This window comes from Chinchilla lanigera, unplaced genomic scaffold (genome assembly GCF_000276665.1).
Source record: "Chinchilla lanigera isolate Chin_1 unplaced genomic scaffold, ChiLan1.0 scaffold00005, whole genome shotgun sequence".
Classification (NCBI taxonomy): Eukaryota; Metazoa; Chordata; class Mammalia; order Rodentia; family Chinchillidae; genus Chinchilla; species Chinchilla lanigera.
Window position 1 is genome coordinate 6587360 of NW_004955406.1, and position 16468 is coordinate 6603827.

A 16468-nucleotide genomic window follows, 5' to 3' on the forward strand; every position below is an offset into this window, starting at 1 on the left:
TTAACTTTTAGTTTTTATTGTCGATCTTCTTACTCTGGAATCTATGGTCTATGAAAGCAGTGTTTTGTTTCTGTTGAAGGCCAGGAAGGGACTTCAGTGCTGAGAATGGCACCTGGTTAAGTGTTAAGCACTTGGTACTATACATATTTGTACAGGAGATCCAATCTGGGCTGTAACTTGGGTGCAAGAGGTTATGAGAACATGAGAGGAAACATACATAATGAAGTAGTAGACAAAGTTTATTCAAGGAAAAGTGTTTCATAGTCACTTTAACTAGTAGAGACTTGGATAACAAGAATTTCAGCTTTGCAGATCAGAAGATTGAGTGATTTATTTTATAGTTAATAGGAAACGAGTCTGGATCTCAAACATCTAAAACTAGTTTCCTTTTCAAAAATTGGAATTCCCATAGAGAGACATGGCAAGCAAATCCAAGGACATGAGGGAAGTGAAATGACACAAAAGTTTTAAAGTGCAGAGTCTGCCCATGAAATGATGATTTCAGGGATTAGAGGGGAAGGAACGTTTACATGTCATGGCAGCCACTGCTGTGGTACAGTCACAGAGGAAAGCTTTATGAAGAGGCTGCAGGAACCCTGACGAAGTGAAGGGCAGTAGATAAGTAGGAAAAGGGAGGAAACACAAGCATATGTAGAGAGTCAAAGCTCAAGATAATCAAGGATCTTGTGAATGGGGCACACATACCTAAGATAAGGGCTTGACTATGGAAAGTCTCAAAGGTCAAGCTGTGAAACTTGGAATGTTTAGTAATAGTGAGACGTTCAAGATTCTTGAGCTTGAATGACATGATGAAGAAAAATGAGGCCAACTGACAGTTGTCAAACTTAAGATGTCCAAGATATTTTAAATTTCTACTTCCCGCCCCCCAAATATATCATGGCCATAAAGCTTTCTAGTGACCCACGGCTGCCTAAAAATAAAAATTTTGTTTGTAAACACTACCTCACAGTATTAAGCTAATTATATTTACAATGATTTGCTAATATTGTTCCTTAGTGAAAATAATACACTCACACATTAATTATAGCTAGAACCCTTGGAAAATGGTTTGTAAGTTGTTATCTGGTAAATTGATGAGTATTAGTAAGTCATAGTAGAAGAAATAAAATATATAATCATTGTGTAAAGTTCCAGAAACACTTTATTTAAAAATGGACTTGTAAATGCATACCAAAATAACATAAGTAATAAATGTAACAAAAATAAATAAGGAGAATAATGTATCCATACAAAATAAAAATAACATAGTAAAAGGCCAAATGTTTATAATTGAACAGAACTGTGTAAACAAACAATAATGTAAATAGATTCTAATACTTTCCTGAACTCCTTACCTTCTCCTTCCATATGGATGTAATCAGTACCCAAACATTAAATAAAAGAGGGAACAATGGTGATTATTTTGTTCAACATTTTCTTAATCGTTGACCCTATTTTATTTATCCCTTCAAAGCATTTGTATCTCTCATGTTCTTTAAAAATTTTTTTGTCTTCCTTTATTAGACAGAATGAGGAATTTAGTTTTACAAAGAAAACAGTTCATTTACTTTTTTTTAATTTAAAGAAAAATAGGAGATCCATTATACAACAGACTTGTTTTTACAACTCTTCAAAAAGATCCTGCATCTTTATTAACTGACTCAACAGTACAGAATTTTAAAAATCCTGTACCGTTTTCAAATGTACAGTTACTTTGTTTTTTAAAACAAATGCAGCATAGGTTACTGCTGAAATATTAAAGGCCATTTGATAAAAGTTGCAGTTTAACCTTTACAGACTGATAAGATCAGGGGAAATCTAAGTCTACTAATAACTGAATTAAAATTCACCCAAATTATAGTGTTCTGGAAACACAAAGATTAATTACTTTCATTTTAAACTTATCCAGATATAAACTTACTGGAAAGAAAAAGAAAAACCAAGTATACAGAAGGTATTTTTCATAGGCTTCCTGTTTAGTAGCATAAACCCGAAGCCTTTGTCATTTTTGTGTTGCAGGGTCCCTATAAGTATGTTAAGACTGAGACAGGATTTACTATTGGGTCCTACAGGGAAACATACAGAAACATTTCATTGTTTGGGAGTGAATCTATCAACTATTCTTATGACTACTGGTTCTCCAAGTTTCCTAATGAAGAAATTTTAAGGAATTTTAATCTCATGATCATTTCAAGGGGAATTTGTTCCATCACTTATAAACTTGGTAGCACAGACCAATATATGTGCTCTTAGTTTTAAAAATATACTCCACCTAAACTGTCTAGTTCAATCTTTCTGGTTATCACTGAATCTAAAATGAGAGATAAAATCTTATTCCCATTAAAAAAAAATTGAAAAGAGGTGCCAAATTGATCTTTTTGAAAGTGGAGTAAAACACTGCGGGGTTAAAACAAATACAGTATTATCTCCTATGTACAAAAAAAGACAGTCCTTATTGATATATAGATATGTCCACCTACCACTCCCAGTAAATCTTAGTGCAAACATAATAATCTCCGTAAACCCCAAGACAAGTTACATAGCAACAAAGTTATATAAATCGTATCTATGTTGGAAAATTTTAGGACACAGATGACTGCTGTGAAAGGTCTGCTTTACTGTAGAGAACAATACGTCATCGTGCCCAACGGTAATGAGTACTACAAAAAATCCTATTACTAAGAAGCAAAGAGAATGTTAACAAATCTGTACAGGTGAAGAAGAAGTCCATTTCAGGGAGCAGCTTGGCACAGGAGACATGGGGGCTCAGAAATGTTGGGTATTTAGTTTGCTTGTAGGTCACAGCATGGCTTAAAAAAGAAAAAAACAAAGATCTATGAAGGGAAAGGATGCAATGATATAATTCAGTTTGAAAATCATAAAACCACACAAGGCAGAAGTGCCACAATCTGCTTTTCCTTACATATGCATCAAGTGGTTATCTAAGTGGTTTGAAAAGATTGATAAGACACTACATTATAGGTAACAAAATAAATAAATAAAATTAAAAAGACAGGGATAACAAGATTGCAGTTGATCAAGCTGCCTTGTTTTATGTGTCAACACTATGGGTGCTTCCAATATTCCTAGTCATTCCACAGGCAACTCCTTTTCAACAATCAAGAGAAAGTCATTCATGTACTGTAACATCTTCCTCTTCCCCATCAGGGTTGAACCTATTGAAATGTATACTGAAATCAGCCTCAGATTCGGCATTTTCAAACTCAGCTGAGACTGCGACAGCGGCAGGATGAAGAACCCTAGCTTCTGGCTGGCAAAGTGTTGGTGTCTGACCCGGGCTGCTGTGGTTATTCACAGGACTGGACTTCTGTTTCGGTGGAGATGGCAAGATAGCACTGGGAAATCCCATGTTATTCAGAGCTTCCAAAGTTCCATCTGGGTCAATCATAGCATTGATAGCTGAAGGGAAAAAAGTGGTAGAGGAAAAAAAGATATAACTCTAGATGCAGTTAAATCTGGATACGAACACTGTTATGATTTGGATATTTGACCACTCAGTGTGCATAAAATCTTAAATGTAGCCAATCCTTCCAATACTGTATTTAAAATCCAATCTTAGTAATTCTGTGGCTAATCTACATTGCGGATTATATATACACTGAATGCTTTTTCTATGTCCTCCACGGATCACTTATGAGCATTTCATGGGCGATAATAAGGGTTATGAAGAAATGTTGCATTCAGGCAAGATCTTTCTGAAAACTGCTTTCCTTCTGATAAGAGGACGTTGAAAATATTGGTTATGATTTTAAATAAACACTCCTAGCCCTACTTATCAGCTGGAAAGTCAGGGTTAGTTGCTGAAATGGGGTTCAGAGCCACCTCAAGGCTTAAGGCCAGAACAGCATCTTTTAATGCTGTTTGTTGTTCTTACTAGCCAAGTGCTACAGCACCAGCTGTGCATGCTGAGCTGTAACGTGCTGTCACAGCCTAGACACAAATATCCCAGGGCAGCCCCACGTGGCCAAAGAGAACTGGCTGCCTCCATAGGAAGGGCTGGGGAAAGACTGAAACCAGCTGTTGATCCAAAAGACCTTGAGTGGACAAGAGAAGTTCTCAGGCAGTGATTTTCAACTTGCCATCAGGCACAGCAAGGAGCCAGGAGAACAAAGCATCAGAGATATAAGAAGCATTGAGAAGCCCTTTCAAAAATATGGCTCCCTCCTACCAGATAACAATCCCTATGTCAGCAAGCTACCATAGCCCTTAGGTGTGATGGGCCCAAATAAAGGTTAGTAAGAATGTCTTAGAGCCAACATGTAATACCTCTACTATTCAATCAACAGAAACTGAATCTGCTTGTCATACCACTAGGGACTTCTGGGTCAGCATACACAGGCATTAATGCATGACCTAGTTCTGACATGAACCAAAGCAATATCTCTGTCAAAGTTTACGAGGCAAACAGAGTCTCCTCCTTTTTTTTCTCTCCTCCCTCTTTTAATCCCTAATCAACATGTACTCACACCTTGAAGGACATCTGAACAAGTATTATTTATTAGACTATAAATTCACCTGAAGTTATACTAGCAATAAAACTTTTGTGAAAACAAATAATACTAATAATGAACAAGCTTTTCAGCTGTGAGGACATCTTTTGGCATATTAGTTTATATATTTATTACAATATTGTAATAACATCTAGTCTATGGGCAGATCTCACCACCAAAATATGCTTAAGACTTAATTTTATTAAATCTTTAATTTGTTTATATCAGGTTTCAGAACAACTTTGATGAGTAATTTGGACAGGTAGAATGCCATTTTATATACATTATTATATTTAATCAAATACTGTCACAACAGTAAGAATACTTAAAGAAATAGCTCTTAGAATGCACTTCTTAACTGCTGGCTCTTATACCTTTACTAGTAAATTTACCTTGTAACTGTTTTTCAACTCTTTTTAGCTCCTGTAAAATAGAAGAAATCTCCTGCAGGGAAAGCAGTAACAAAAATTAGCTTAGTGAAACTAAAACCTTTTCAAATGACAAGCAATGAATCTTACTATCATTTTATTTAAACACATTATCTATAATTTTAAACGTTTTAAATAAAATGTGACGAACAATGAAAAATTATGGTATCCAGTACACAAGACTCAAATTTAGAATTTTTAGTAAGAAAACTGAGTAACTTTTTCTACAACATAATGTCAGCAAGGGATGAAAAGTATAAGGTAATTTATACTAGGTAGCAAGTATCTTGAAAAAATTGTATTGATCAAACCTGAAAAAACTTTAACACAAAATGCCTAAGGCTTTCTTTGAAACAATGTATAAAATGCAGGCTTAATGTTAGAATTGTACTCTGAGGAATAAAAATATATAAACTGTTAAAAAAGAAAAAAGGATACAAGTACTATGTCATGCAAATGAAAATAACTCATGTCATTTTAATACTTAATCCTGGCTTTTATTTCAAAATCGCTAATTTATAATGTATAATTATTACAAGAACAAGATGTATCAATTACAAGAACAACAGCAGAGAGGGCATGGTGGCTCATGCCTGTACTGCTAACAATTTAGAGCTGAGGCAGGAGGATCAGCATGAGTTTAAGGCCAACCTGGAGTACACAGTAAGTTCAAGGCCAGCCTGAATTATATAGCAAGACCCTGGCTTGAAAAACCAAAACCAAACACACAAAAAACCTGAAAAAAAAGAAAAAAACTCTCAAAAATACAAGAATAAGATGTGTAACAGAAACACAGAAGGTTCTTTCTTCATATCCTCTGCAACTTTGAAATGATCAACACTTTAAACTCCTGTGGACAGTCAGTTGCAAGAATAACACTTCTCAAATTTGTGTGTTCAGATTTCTTTTTGCAATATAAACCAAGAAATGTTTTAAAACAATGTTACTGTTCCCTTAAAATAAAATTCTGCTACTGAAGTATTTGAATTGTCAAGAAGAGTTACCATACCATGCTTGAGGTTTTCACAATAGGGACCTCACTTTCAGTTCTTAACTTGCTTTCTATTTCGTCCCAGTTCCGATCTTTGTCTTTAAATAATATTCTGTAAGTCAAAGAAATATATGCATTTCAGTTTTCATATTTCAAAAACCAATCCCACTTATGCTAAGAATAATACCAAAATCAAAATGACTTTTCTCAACCACTGCATGAACTGAGAAATCCTGAGCCAACAGTACCAATTATTTCATGTATGTGAGATTTATTTTTAAAAGGTAACTAGTTATTGAAACATTAATAACTTAATACTTACACCCATTAATATTAATGACTAATATAATAGCTATAAATAATTAATGCATGATAAATTAATATTTATCTCATCATTGAAAATCAAATGTAAAACAAATGTAGATAATATCCTCAAAATGTATTATTTGCAATTAACGATATAACTGTTACTTACAAAGAAAACTTCATTGCAATAGAATATATCTAGCATAAGTGTAAGTAAAATGAAATTAAGAAAAGGCTAAATTAAGTATAAACAACTGTATCTGTTAAAATCTGTATATAGGAATGGATGAACTTATTGATAGAGTAAACTGTGAACGTTATTTTCAAAACTGCTAATTGGAGTAGTTCCTGTGCTACTCTAGAAAAACCTTTATTTGTGTTAATGTACATGTATATGAGCTTTTAGGACTTAAGATATTATACATATATTATACATACTTACATATATTTTTAATAAACACAATTCACAATAAAGATAATCCTATTTTAGCAATTAAACTCAAATATCTTAACGTAGGAAATACTACAAACTTTAACTTGTATTTCAAAGTGAACTCATCTTTCCAATACTTTAGAATCTGAGACATTATTCAATATTTTAGAAAGATTTAAATATTAGCCACCTTTATGATCTCTTTTTACATTTCTTCAGTGAGTCAGTCTTAAACATCAATATTACCCAACATTAACAAAAGTTATCACTACTAGAAGTTGATCAATATTTAAGTTGCAATTAAATTAATATTCCTATTGTTATTTCTTCAAAAGTCAATATGCAGCTTTTGATCAGTATCAAAGGAAGTCTGGAACATCTGCAACTACCCTTAAGTCTTCTTTAAGAAGGCAATAATGAGTCTAGAATCTGTTGTAATATCATTCTTCTCAACAATTAAAATTTTCTATACTCAGAAGACCACCACTCATCCTTATTAGCCTTTTCAGAGCTGTTATCCTAACGAGCACGACAGTAAGACACAAGCGTTATATTCCTCTCTCAGTCCTTGCAGCGCTAGGACTGGAGGGAAGTAAGAGAACAGTGGTTGTTTCACAGGCCAACCTAGAAACAAAACGGACCTGTACAACTGAGGAAGTCTGTGCTTAGTCTCGTAGTACTAAAATTCACTGGATTCTCAGGGGATCGTTAGTGAATATAGTGCTTGTGCTTTTAAAACTGTTAAATCATAAACATTTCACTTTTGGGGAAAATGTATTAGAATGGTTACCTAAGGCTCCTGACTCACTAAAAACAAAAGGCCCTGTGAAGGGATAAAAAACTTATTCTAGACGACAACTTGGAAACATCACAACAGATTTAAGCAATCAAACCTATAATTTTGGCTTAAGAAAATGAACTCTAATACAACATTATATTTAATTGCTAAGAAAGCAAAAATCCCACATCAAGAAATTATTTTAGACCAGGCTACAATGATCACAATTCTATTTTTGTTCAAAGGATCTTTAAGGAAAAAAAAAATCAATTTTCAAAATGATCTTTAGATTACATTATAGATTCAAAATAGTAGGCTAAACTTCAGCATGAAGACACATTAAATTCCAAAGCTCACTCCATCCAAAAATTTAAGTATTAAGCTAAAAATCATTTTTAATGAAAATGTTAGCCTTAAGGCAACAAACAAAAACGTCTTAGGCTTATATGCTAAAGTCCTCACAATCTATTGTCTAGCACTGTCCCTCAACACAAGTGAACGGAGGTCGCAAGCAGACAGTCTACAATGCAGGCTCCATTACACACCGTAAAGAGTCACTTTAACATAGAATATAATGAGAATGATGCAATACAGCCTTTGTAGGAACACTTTAAAAATGAATCCACAAGAAGTATTCACACAATTTAAATATGGACACTTTTAAAGTGACCCCAGTAGGCATCCGAGAGTTTAGAAGGTCTGGCACAAATCGTAAAGACCAGGCATTTCCCAGACTATTCTGACATTTTACATGAAAAAGGCCTAGGCCACTGTAATGGTTGATACACTGTCAAGTTGAGAGGTCTAGAAGCTTAACTAACTCAGCAGCTCTACATCTTGGGGTGTACAGTACATGCCCTTACCTGTACAGTACATGCCCTTACCTCTCTAGGCTGTTGTTCATTGTGTCAATTTGAGTTTAAAAGTTTAACTAGGTGACTCAGCAGGGGGCCAGAGTCCTCGCTTTGTAAACATCCTGAGCCTGTGCAAGAGGACGGCACTGAGATGGTGTGAGTGCCTCACCGCCCTGGGGAGTTGTGGGGGTTAGCCTGCTTACAATATAAGGGAAGAAAAGAGGCTTGCTCTCCCTTTTGCTTTTCTTGCTTTTTGCTGTCTTCTGCCACCTTAAACTGTTGCCCCTCTGCCATGCCCCCCTGCCATGGAGCCAGCTGATTACGGACTGAAACCTCCACAAACTGTGAGCTAATAAACTTTTTCTTCTTTAATTTTGGGCATCAGGGATTTTGTCTCAGCAATGAGAGAAAAGTAACCAAGACAGCCTCTATCTCTTATTTGGTTATCAAAAATCATAACTACCTTTAAATATTCTCCTTTACACAACGACTTCCCTGATTATCTAAAGTGAAAGTGATTCATTTGTCTCTTACTCTTAATGAAGCACTACTATATCATGTGCTATCTTGCATAATCATTCACTAATATGTACTCCACCTTGCCACTTAATTATAAATTTCATGGTGTTGAGATGTTTGTATTTTCCACAAAACCTCCCACAGTATCTTACATATAGAAAATTCAATGCTCAAACTACAGATAGTTCAAATATATGAAACATTAATTATGTTAGTCATAGTTGTTCTACTGTCATTTATTTCTTTGCTGAAAGAAACTGTCAATGAGCCCTTGATTGATCAATACTGCATGTCTGTTTTCATGAGAAAAAACTTTGAAGATATTAATATGTAATACAACAAGCATTGTTAATTTCCTACCACTTTGTTTGCAACTCTGTATTGTCCTGTACTGTTCTTTTGCTATTTTGTAAAAGGTTTTCTGTTAATGTTTTCCTCCTTTTGTTTTTAAAATAAAGAGAAAAAAAAAATTAAGTATGTTACTGAAATGATGAACTCTTTGGTCTCAATTTTAATATCAAAGCCTCAAAAATTTTTTTGAGAGAGACTAGGGATGGGATCAGTGCAGACTCTGAGAAAGATGCCATGTGGTTGGCAGACAACTGGAGAGTAGTACAAAGCAGACCATGTCATGACCATGTAATGAGACTCATGATACTTTTACAGATACTAGTGTACCAAAAGCACTAATTTAATCTAATTTAATTAGTTTCCCATGTGTCTTACAATGAAGTCTAAACTCCTTAACAAATTCTGCATAAACTGATCCATACTAATTTCTCCAGAGTCATCTCTCATCTTTCATTCACTGACTTTTCAACTCCTCCCTCCTATCCTTCAGGACTTTTTCTCTAAGAATCTTTCTCTGAACTTTCCCAGGGTCCCCTGCTATAGACTTCTACAGTATCTTATTATGTAATTCTCTGTCTGTATTTATCACACAGAACTATAATTATCTGTCTGCCTTCTATACTCAACTGTGAAGGCATCAAAAATTGTGCCGGCCAACAAAAAAAATCATTCAATCATGAATAAATTTGTAAATTTTATTCCTAGATAAGCCTCCTCCCACCCAGTACTGCAGACTGAACCGAGGTCCTTGCACATGCTAGGCCAGTGCTCTACTGAGCCATACCCTCAGACCAACTCCTACCTAAGATTATTTTACTCAGAGTTTATTTTATTTACTTTTGTATTCTTTCAGGTACTAACCCTTCCATAATGCCCCAGTTTTAGAATATAATTTTAAATATTTACAATTATTCTGTAGAAAAGGAAAATATTTCTGGTTATTAATAAAATTAACTGATTATAGCTGTTGATTCTCAATTAGAGAAGGGCTGCTACTGAAGACATTTGTTCAGCTTATGGTTAGCTACATTACTTATATCTAAAAAGAAAGAAACCTGTTAGTGGCAGTGGTAAGCTTCAGTTCCAGTGACTTCATGGTGGTAGCAGGTAGCTGAAAGCAAGGTCAGGGTAACAGAAAGTACCTGATTTTTCCAGCTGTTTTGTCTATAGATTGTCGTATCTTTCTAGAGAACTGAAAGACAGATGACAGCAGCAGATTATCTCCCATGACCTGAAACAACCACAGAGAACAGCAGATGTTAAAATACCACCACTGTACTGTATAACTACTAAGGTCACAACTCACCATTATTTAGAGGCATTACTCATGCTCATTTTAATTTTAAAAAAAGTAAGACTGTAACAGTAATATGTATCTAAATTGAGAAAGAAAAAATACTATTAATGAAAGAATTCTGTTAAATAACTTGTCATTTCCATATTATACTGTCATCATTTTAATCTTTTATCTCATCTTTAGTTACCCTCATGATCCTGTTTCTCATACTTGCACTCAAATTATCATAAAAGGGAAAATATAAATCCTTAGGGTACTAATTTAGCACTTGTTCTTTTATCAAGTAATATGAATACAAAGATCAAGAGGAGTATAATGCTTGCTCTTCAGAGGAAAGAGAGGTTTTAAAAATATACTCAAACCATATAGCAAGTTTTTATGATGGGTGCTGAAGCTGCCCTGGTGGAGAATTACTAGGAGAAACAGGGGTCTACAAATTCTGTAAAGCACAGACAGTGAAGACTTAAGGTTTCAAGGGCCACGTGGTCTCTGCCACAACTCAACTCTCCTGCTGCACAATGAAAGCAATCACAGATAGCACAGAAGCAAGTAAGCATGGCTACGTTATTTACAAAGCAGGTGGCAGGCTGAGTTTGGCCTGTAGGCTGCAGTCTGTCAACCATTGTTTAAGTCAGGAAAGCAGAAGCTAGTACAGTATACTAGGAAAAGGAGCAAATTTGAGTCTAGATATGGCTTTCATTTTTTTCAAAATTTATTTTAAAAATTAAAGAAAAAATATATTAACAAACAGACACCCATTTACAAAATAGCAGAACAATACAAGCAATACTGAATTACAGACAAAGTGGTAAGAAATTAACAATGGTTGTTGTATCACATATTGCTATCTTCAAAGTGGTTTCTCAGGAAAACAAATAGAGACATGTAAGATTGATCAAATAAGTAATTATTAACTGTTTCTTTCAGTAAAGTAATACAAGTCAGTAGTACAACTATGTTAGCTATCCTGTATATGCACATACATACATAATTTCCCCTTCTTTCTTTTCTCTTTTCCCTCATCCCAGTTGCTCTTTACTTTTGAGCAGTTTCCTTTTGTTTCACAAAGTCTATTCTACCTCCTAATTTTTATTCACTCTTTCAGGTTCTTACACTAGTGAGACAATATGCTGCTTATACATGGAGGTCTGGTTTATTTCACTTATAAGTATGGTCTCTAGTTGTGACCATTTACCTGTAAAAGCCTCGAGTTTATCTTTCTTTGTAGCTGAGTAATATTTCATTATATAAAAATACCACAATTTTTTAATCCATTCCTCAGTGGATGGACATTTGGGCTGCTTCCACAACTTAGCAATTACAAATTGTGCTGCTATTAGACGTGGCTTTCAAACTCAGCCCGTCTACACTGTCAGAACTATGTCCAGGCTCTGTAAGAAAACCTAGGACATAAGATATGGCCTTGTACATGAAGATGTTTTAAAGAACAGTAAAGTGGTGGGGAGCAAACACAGGAAATACTATTAAATATCTTACAAGACAGTATATACAGAAACGCTAACTTTTGTGATGCAGTGCCATTCTAAAGAAAAGTTAAAGTGGGTGACACAAATAAAGAAGTGTTCATAGAAAAACTGCAACTTGGGAGTGATAGGATTTGAATTCAGTGGAGGATAAAAGATTACTTAGGATGTAAAAATGAACATAAAGGTAAGGAAAGGATAAAGAGGAACACTAACTGGATTATGGACCTTGTGGAAACAAGCCAAAAGGGAGGTAGGGAGGGGAAGACACAAAAATTAGGAAGGAATGAGACAGTTCAAGGAGTGATGGTAACACACAACAGGTTACCTCTCTTTTCTACCCCACGAAGCACACTGAGTGGCACAATGCATTAAATAAATTTCTAATAGCAACCTTGAGGTAACTAGCAATCGAGACATTTCTACTATCTTCAAAAAATATACATTTACTCAACACAGTTTTATTACACTTAAAGAAATTTGTCTTCTTAGACCTCAGGGTAGATGAATATGAGTGAGATTAGAGAACGGGCCCTTTTCCTGATACTAGCAACAAATCAACTACCAGGCCAGGACAGAGAAAGTGTGTTGTAAAACTGTTCAGTCTACTGAACTGTAGCTTTGGAGCTCATTATGTGTTTCTCCCTTAGGTAGATCTTTTTCTTCTCAGTACTATTAAAAACACACATATTCTTATATACTAATTTTCACATCCTCTTTCTTAAACCCAACGACTCAAAAATATCCACCTATGATCAACTCTCTTATTAAAACTTTTTCCTTCTACACTCTCCCCCTATACCTACCTCTAAACCTGCAGCATCTCTTTATATTGCTCAATTAGTCCTTTCCCTGGTGCTACTTTAAATAATTCTCTGGTGAAAATATATTTGAATTTCCCCTCAACTCCTTTCATTTATTTTTCCATTAATCTTTCTTTCAATAAACTTTCTTTCCTTGATTTCTTACTCACACATTCATTTTTACTTAGATATTTCTTTTACTTTGAGATGGGCTTTCGCGACGTTGCTCAGCTTGGTCTCATACTCCTGGGTTCAGTTCATCCCCCGTTTCAGTTTCCCAAGTAGCTGAAATACTCATGAAACTGAACTTTTTTTTTTCCCGTATTTTGAGGGCTTTCAATATTTTCTTTGGTGAAATGTTGTTTTTCTACTTTTTGCAAATTTTTCTATTTACCTGGTTTTTTGCCTTTGTCACAGATTCTTATGGCTTATACTGAGACGCCCCGGTAAAGCCTCACAGGATCACCGGCAGGACCTTTGGAAGGTGACTGGATTATGGGGGCATTACAGCTGACTTACTGTTAGTACATGGGTCCTGGTTAGAAGAGGCAGGTCACTGTAGGTGTGACCCAGGTTGTATTTCATGTCCCAGTTCTTCCCTTGACTCTCTCTGCTTTCTGCTCACCATGCTATGAACAGCTTTTCCTCCACCATTCCATCCTACTGTGGAGCCAGCTGACCATGGATTGAAACATGGGCCAAAATAAACCTCTGCTCCCTTAAGTCATGGGTATCAGGTATTTTGTCCCAGCAACTGAGGGAAGTGACTAGGACAGTTCTTATAGTCAATATACTAATGTAGGCTGTATGAACTGCAAAAGAAAATAACACATCTTTTCATATTTGTTGAAATTATTTTGGTACATGAAGTCTGTAATTTTAATATTCTAAAATTTACCTTTTAAAGTAAACTCTTTTGGTGTCCTTTTAAAAAGCACCTACTAGTACTACAATGTTGACAGGTATTTACTTACATTTTTGCTGTAAGTGTCAGCAATTACAGCAACTCAGTTGGAGTTTACTATTTGTATGTGACGTGACACTGGAATGAAATTTCGTTCTCTCTATAAGGACATCAACTTTTTCCTCAGCCCTATTCACTGAACAGTTCCTCCTTTCCCATCTATGGGGCATACCTCTTCTGCCATATGCTCAAGTTTACTGTTTACTTACTTCATCCCTGCTCCAGGTCCTCCGTCTTGTAATTGTTAAGTGATCAGGAGGCTCTGCTCCTGGAGGTCTTGGATCACCAGATCGACCATTGTTTCCTTCTGGTGTTTTAGAATGAACTAATGGAGGGATCTTTCGGAAGTTGAGACTCTCATCAAAAACACGGTCAACCAACTAATAGGACAAAAGCAAACCCTTATAAGAACAAAAGCATTTGGACAAGTAGAGATGTTGGCATTATAATTTTTATGATTAGACAGAAGTTATTCCACTCTCAAGTCATAACAGAAAGAAACAGGGCATCTATAAAGCAATTACTCTTTATAAGCATTTCAAAAGTTACTTCCATGATAAAACAGATGTTCATCTACACAGACCTTATTTTTGGAATCCAAAGTACCTAATGTTAAACTTAATTCTTCCATGGATAAGATTTTTTCTAAACGAAAAATAGATGCTAACGAGGAAAAGAAAAAAACAAAGCCATGCAGATAGACAGTGAGTTCATTTTACTCACATTGCCTTACCAGTATAAAATAATGTTTCTTTCAATAATCTATCTCATTTTTCCTTTTTTTCTCTCATAATCCAGGTGCCAAATTTCTTCACAAGATACATTAATTGCAAATTGCAATTAAGTTTATGAAAGAAAAACATTTAAATCCATATGTAATAAATATTTTGGTTTTAGTCAAACTTTGAACAAAGCTACAGAAATTACACATTCTAGTAAAAATGATATACTGCCATCTACAGTACAAATTATAGACATACAATAGTAAGTAACGGGTTTCCTGAAGAGGGAATACAGTACCATAATATTCTGAAGTAAACCAAAAAGGAAAAATGAACATCTATTTAATGAAATGTTTAAGTTATTTTATTGGGTCTGAGTGAATGTACAATCATGTTAGATAAAATTTAGTTAGAAAGCTGAGAAAATAATGTCATCATTTTAAATGTACCAGAGAAATGTGTATGTCTTGCCACCAAGAAGATCCTTTTGCTTTTACCAATAAGGATGATTTTATATACAGGTAAAATTGATCAATATGGTAACAAAACTCTACACAGATTGATGAAGAATCATTTATTAAATTAGTCCATATATGAAAGAAAACAAACAATAAGTGACCCTTTAAAAAACAAAAGAAAAAATGTGACAGAAAGCAACTGAAGAAAAACAATAGGACAGTGTACCGAAATCAAGTCTGCTATTTTGGGTTATTATTTAGGAAAGACATCGGTATTAAGGGGCTGGCAAAATTTTCTTTAGTGACAGATAAAAAATACTTTAGGCTTTGCAACCATACAGTCTCCATTTCAATTACTCAGTTCTGCCAGCACAGCATAGAAACAGCCATAGACAGACCAATGAGTGTGGCAATGTTGTGATAAAACTTGATTTATGGGCACCGACATGTGAATACACGTAATTTTCATATTACGAATTATTATTTGTCTTCTTCTATTTTCAATCACTTAAAAGCACAAAAGCCGTATCTAGTTTTTAGGTCAAATAAAAACAGGCAGTAAGGCAACAGTTTGCCAACCCCAAACTACACATTCATCCTTTTATATACTGATCCTTTGCTTGCCATTCTGCCCCAGATCAAAATAACCAAAATGGCCAAAAAGTACAGCCAATCTTCCATATGTGGGACAGTCAATCAATTGAGGAATTCTTTTTAAAAAATAAATCTGTGCTGAACATGTACAAGCTTTCTTTCCTTATCATTCTCCAAACAACTCAGTGCTCTACTTACATAGCATTCACACTGTATTAGGGATAGTAAGTAATCTGGAGATGATTTCAAGTATACAGGAGAATTATACAAATTAGGTACCATTGACTTAGACAGGCATGAGCTTCCTCAGATCCTGATATCTGTACATGGGAGAAGAAAGTACTAGCACCACAATCCCATGGATACTGAGGGACAAAAGATAACTGGACATTTATTTTCCAGGTTAGACATATTCTGGAACAATGTTGTGTTAATGGTGCCCCCTAAAGTTGAACTGCAGGAGGCCCTAGTTTGGAGCAATAGTTTACATAGGCTAACATGTTCCACAGTATTCTGTATGTGTACATATGTGCATACACATATACTTTTAAGTTTTCAAAATATCCTTGTGTGTATACTTTCAAAACAAAATTATTTAAGGTAGTGAAAACTGTAGAATTCTTCTTTCTTTGCTATTAGAGATGCTGACTGGTTAGCAATGAAAATACCTTTTTAATAAGCATTTTCATATATAAACTATACAAAAATCATTTGTCAAATTTTGGTTTGCTTTCAAATTTATACCCATTTTTCAAGTAAAGCTCTGGACCAGAAATTAGCAGGCAAAGTGCTTATTCTAAATGATTTCACACCTTCATGTTAATAGACCAAATGTTAGACTTTACTAGTTTTGTTACAAAAACATAAAAGAAATTGTTAAAGCAAAGTTGGAAAATGCAGAGCTTCATGCAAATAGGGAGGGTGGACGTAAGTAAAATAAACTAAGCAAAAAGCTAAAAGCAAAAGAAATAAAGA

At 34.7% G+C, this 16468-nt stretch overlaps 1 protein-coding gene across 12 annotated transcripts in view; it reads right to left on the reverse strand.

Annotated features, from left to right (window-relative positions):
- Nucleotides 1–1144: 1144 nt before the first annotated feature.
- The window catches only part of Cep170 (centrosomal protein 170kDa), a 106743-nt gene continuing 91419 nt past the window's right edge, over nucleotides 1145–16468 (reverse strand). For 11 of the 12 annotated variants that reach the window (XM_013520267.1, XM_013520302.1, XM_005374770.2 and 8 more), the window contains 5 exons: nucleotides 13929–14099; nucleotides 10314–10402; nucleotides 5949–6042; nucleotides 4904–4955; nucleotides 1145–3420 (listed from right to left, as the gene is read on the reverse strand). In XM_013520267.1, coding sequence (XP_013375721.1) covers nucleotides 3131–3420; nucleotides 4904–4955; nucleotides 5949–6042; nucleotides 10314–10402; nucleotides 13929–14099 — 696 coding nt within the window. In that variant the 3' untranslated portion in view covers nucleotides 1145–3130. The remainder of the gene's footprint in view (nucleotides 3421–4903; nucleotides 4956–5948; nucleotides 6043–10313; nucleotides 10403–13928; nucleotides 14100–16468) is intronic. The other variant, XM_013520296.1, reaches the window with a different exon arrangement.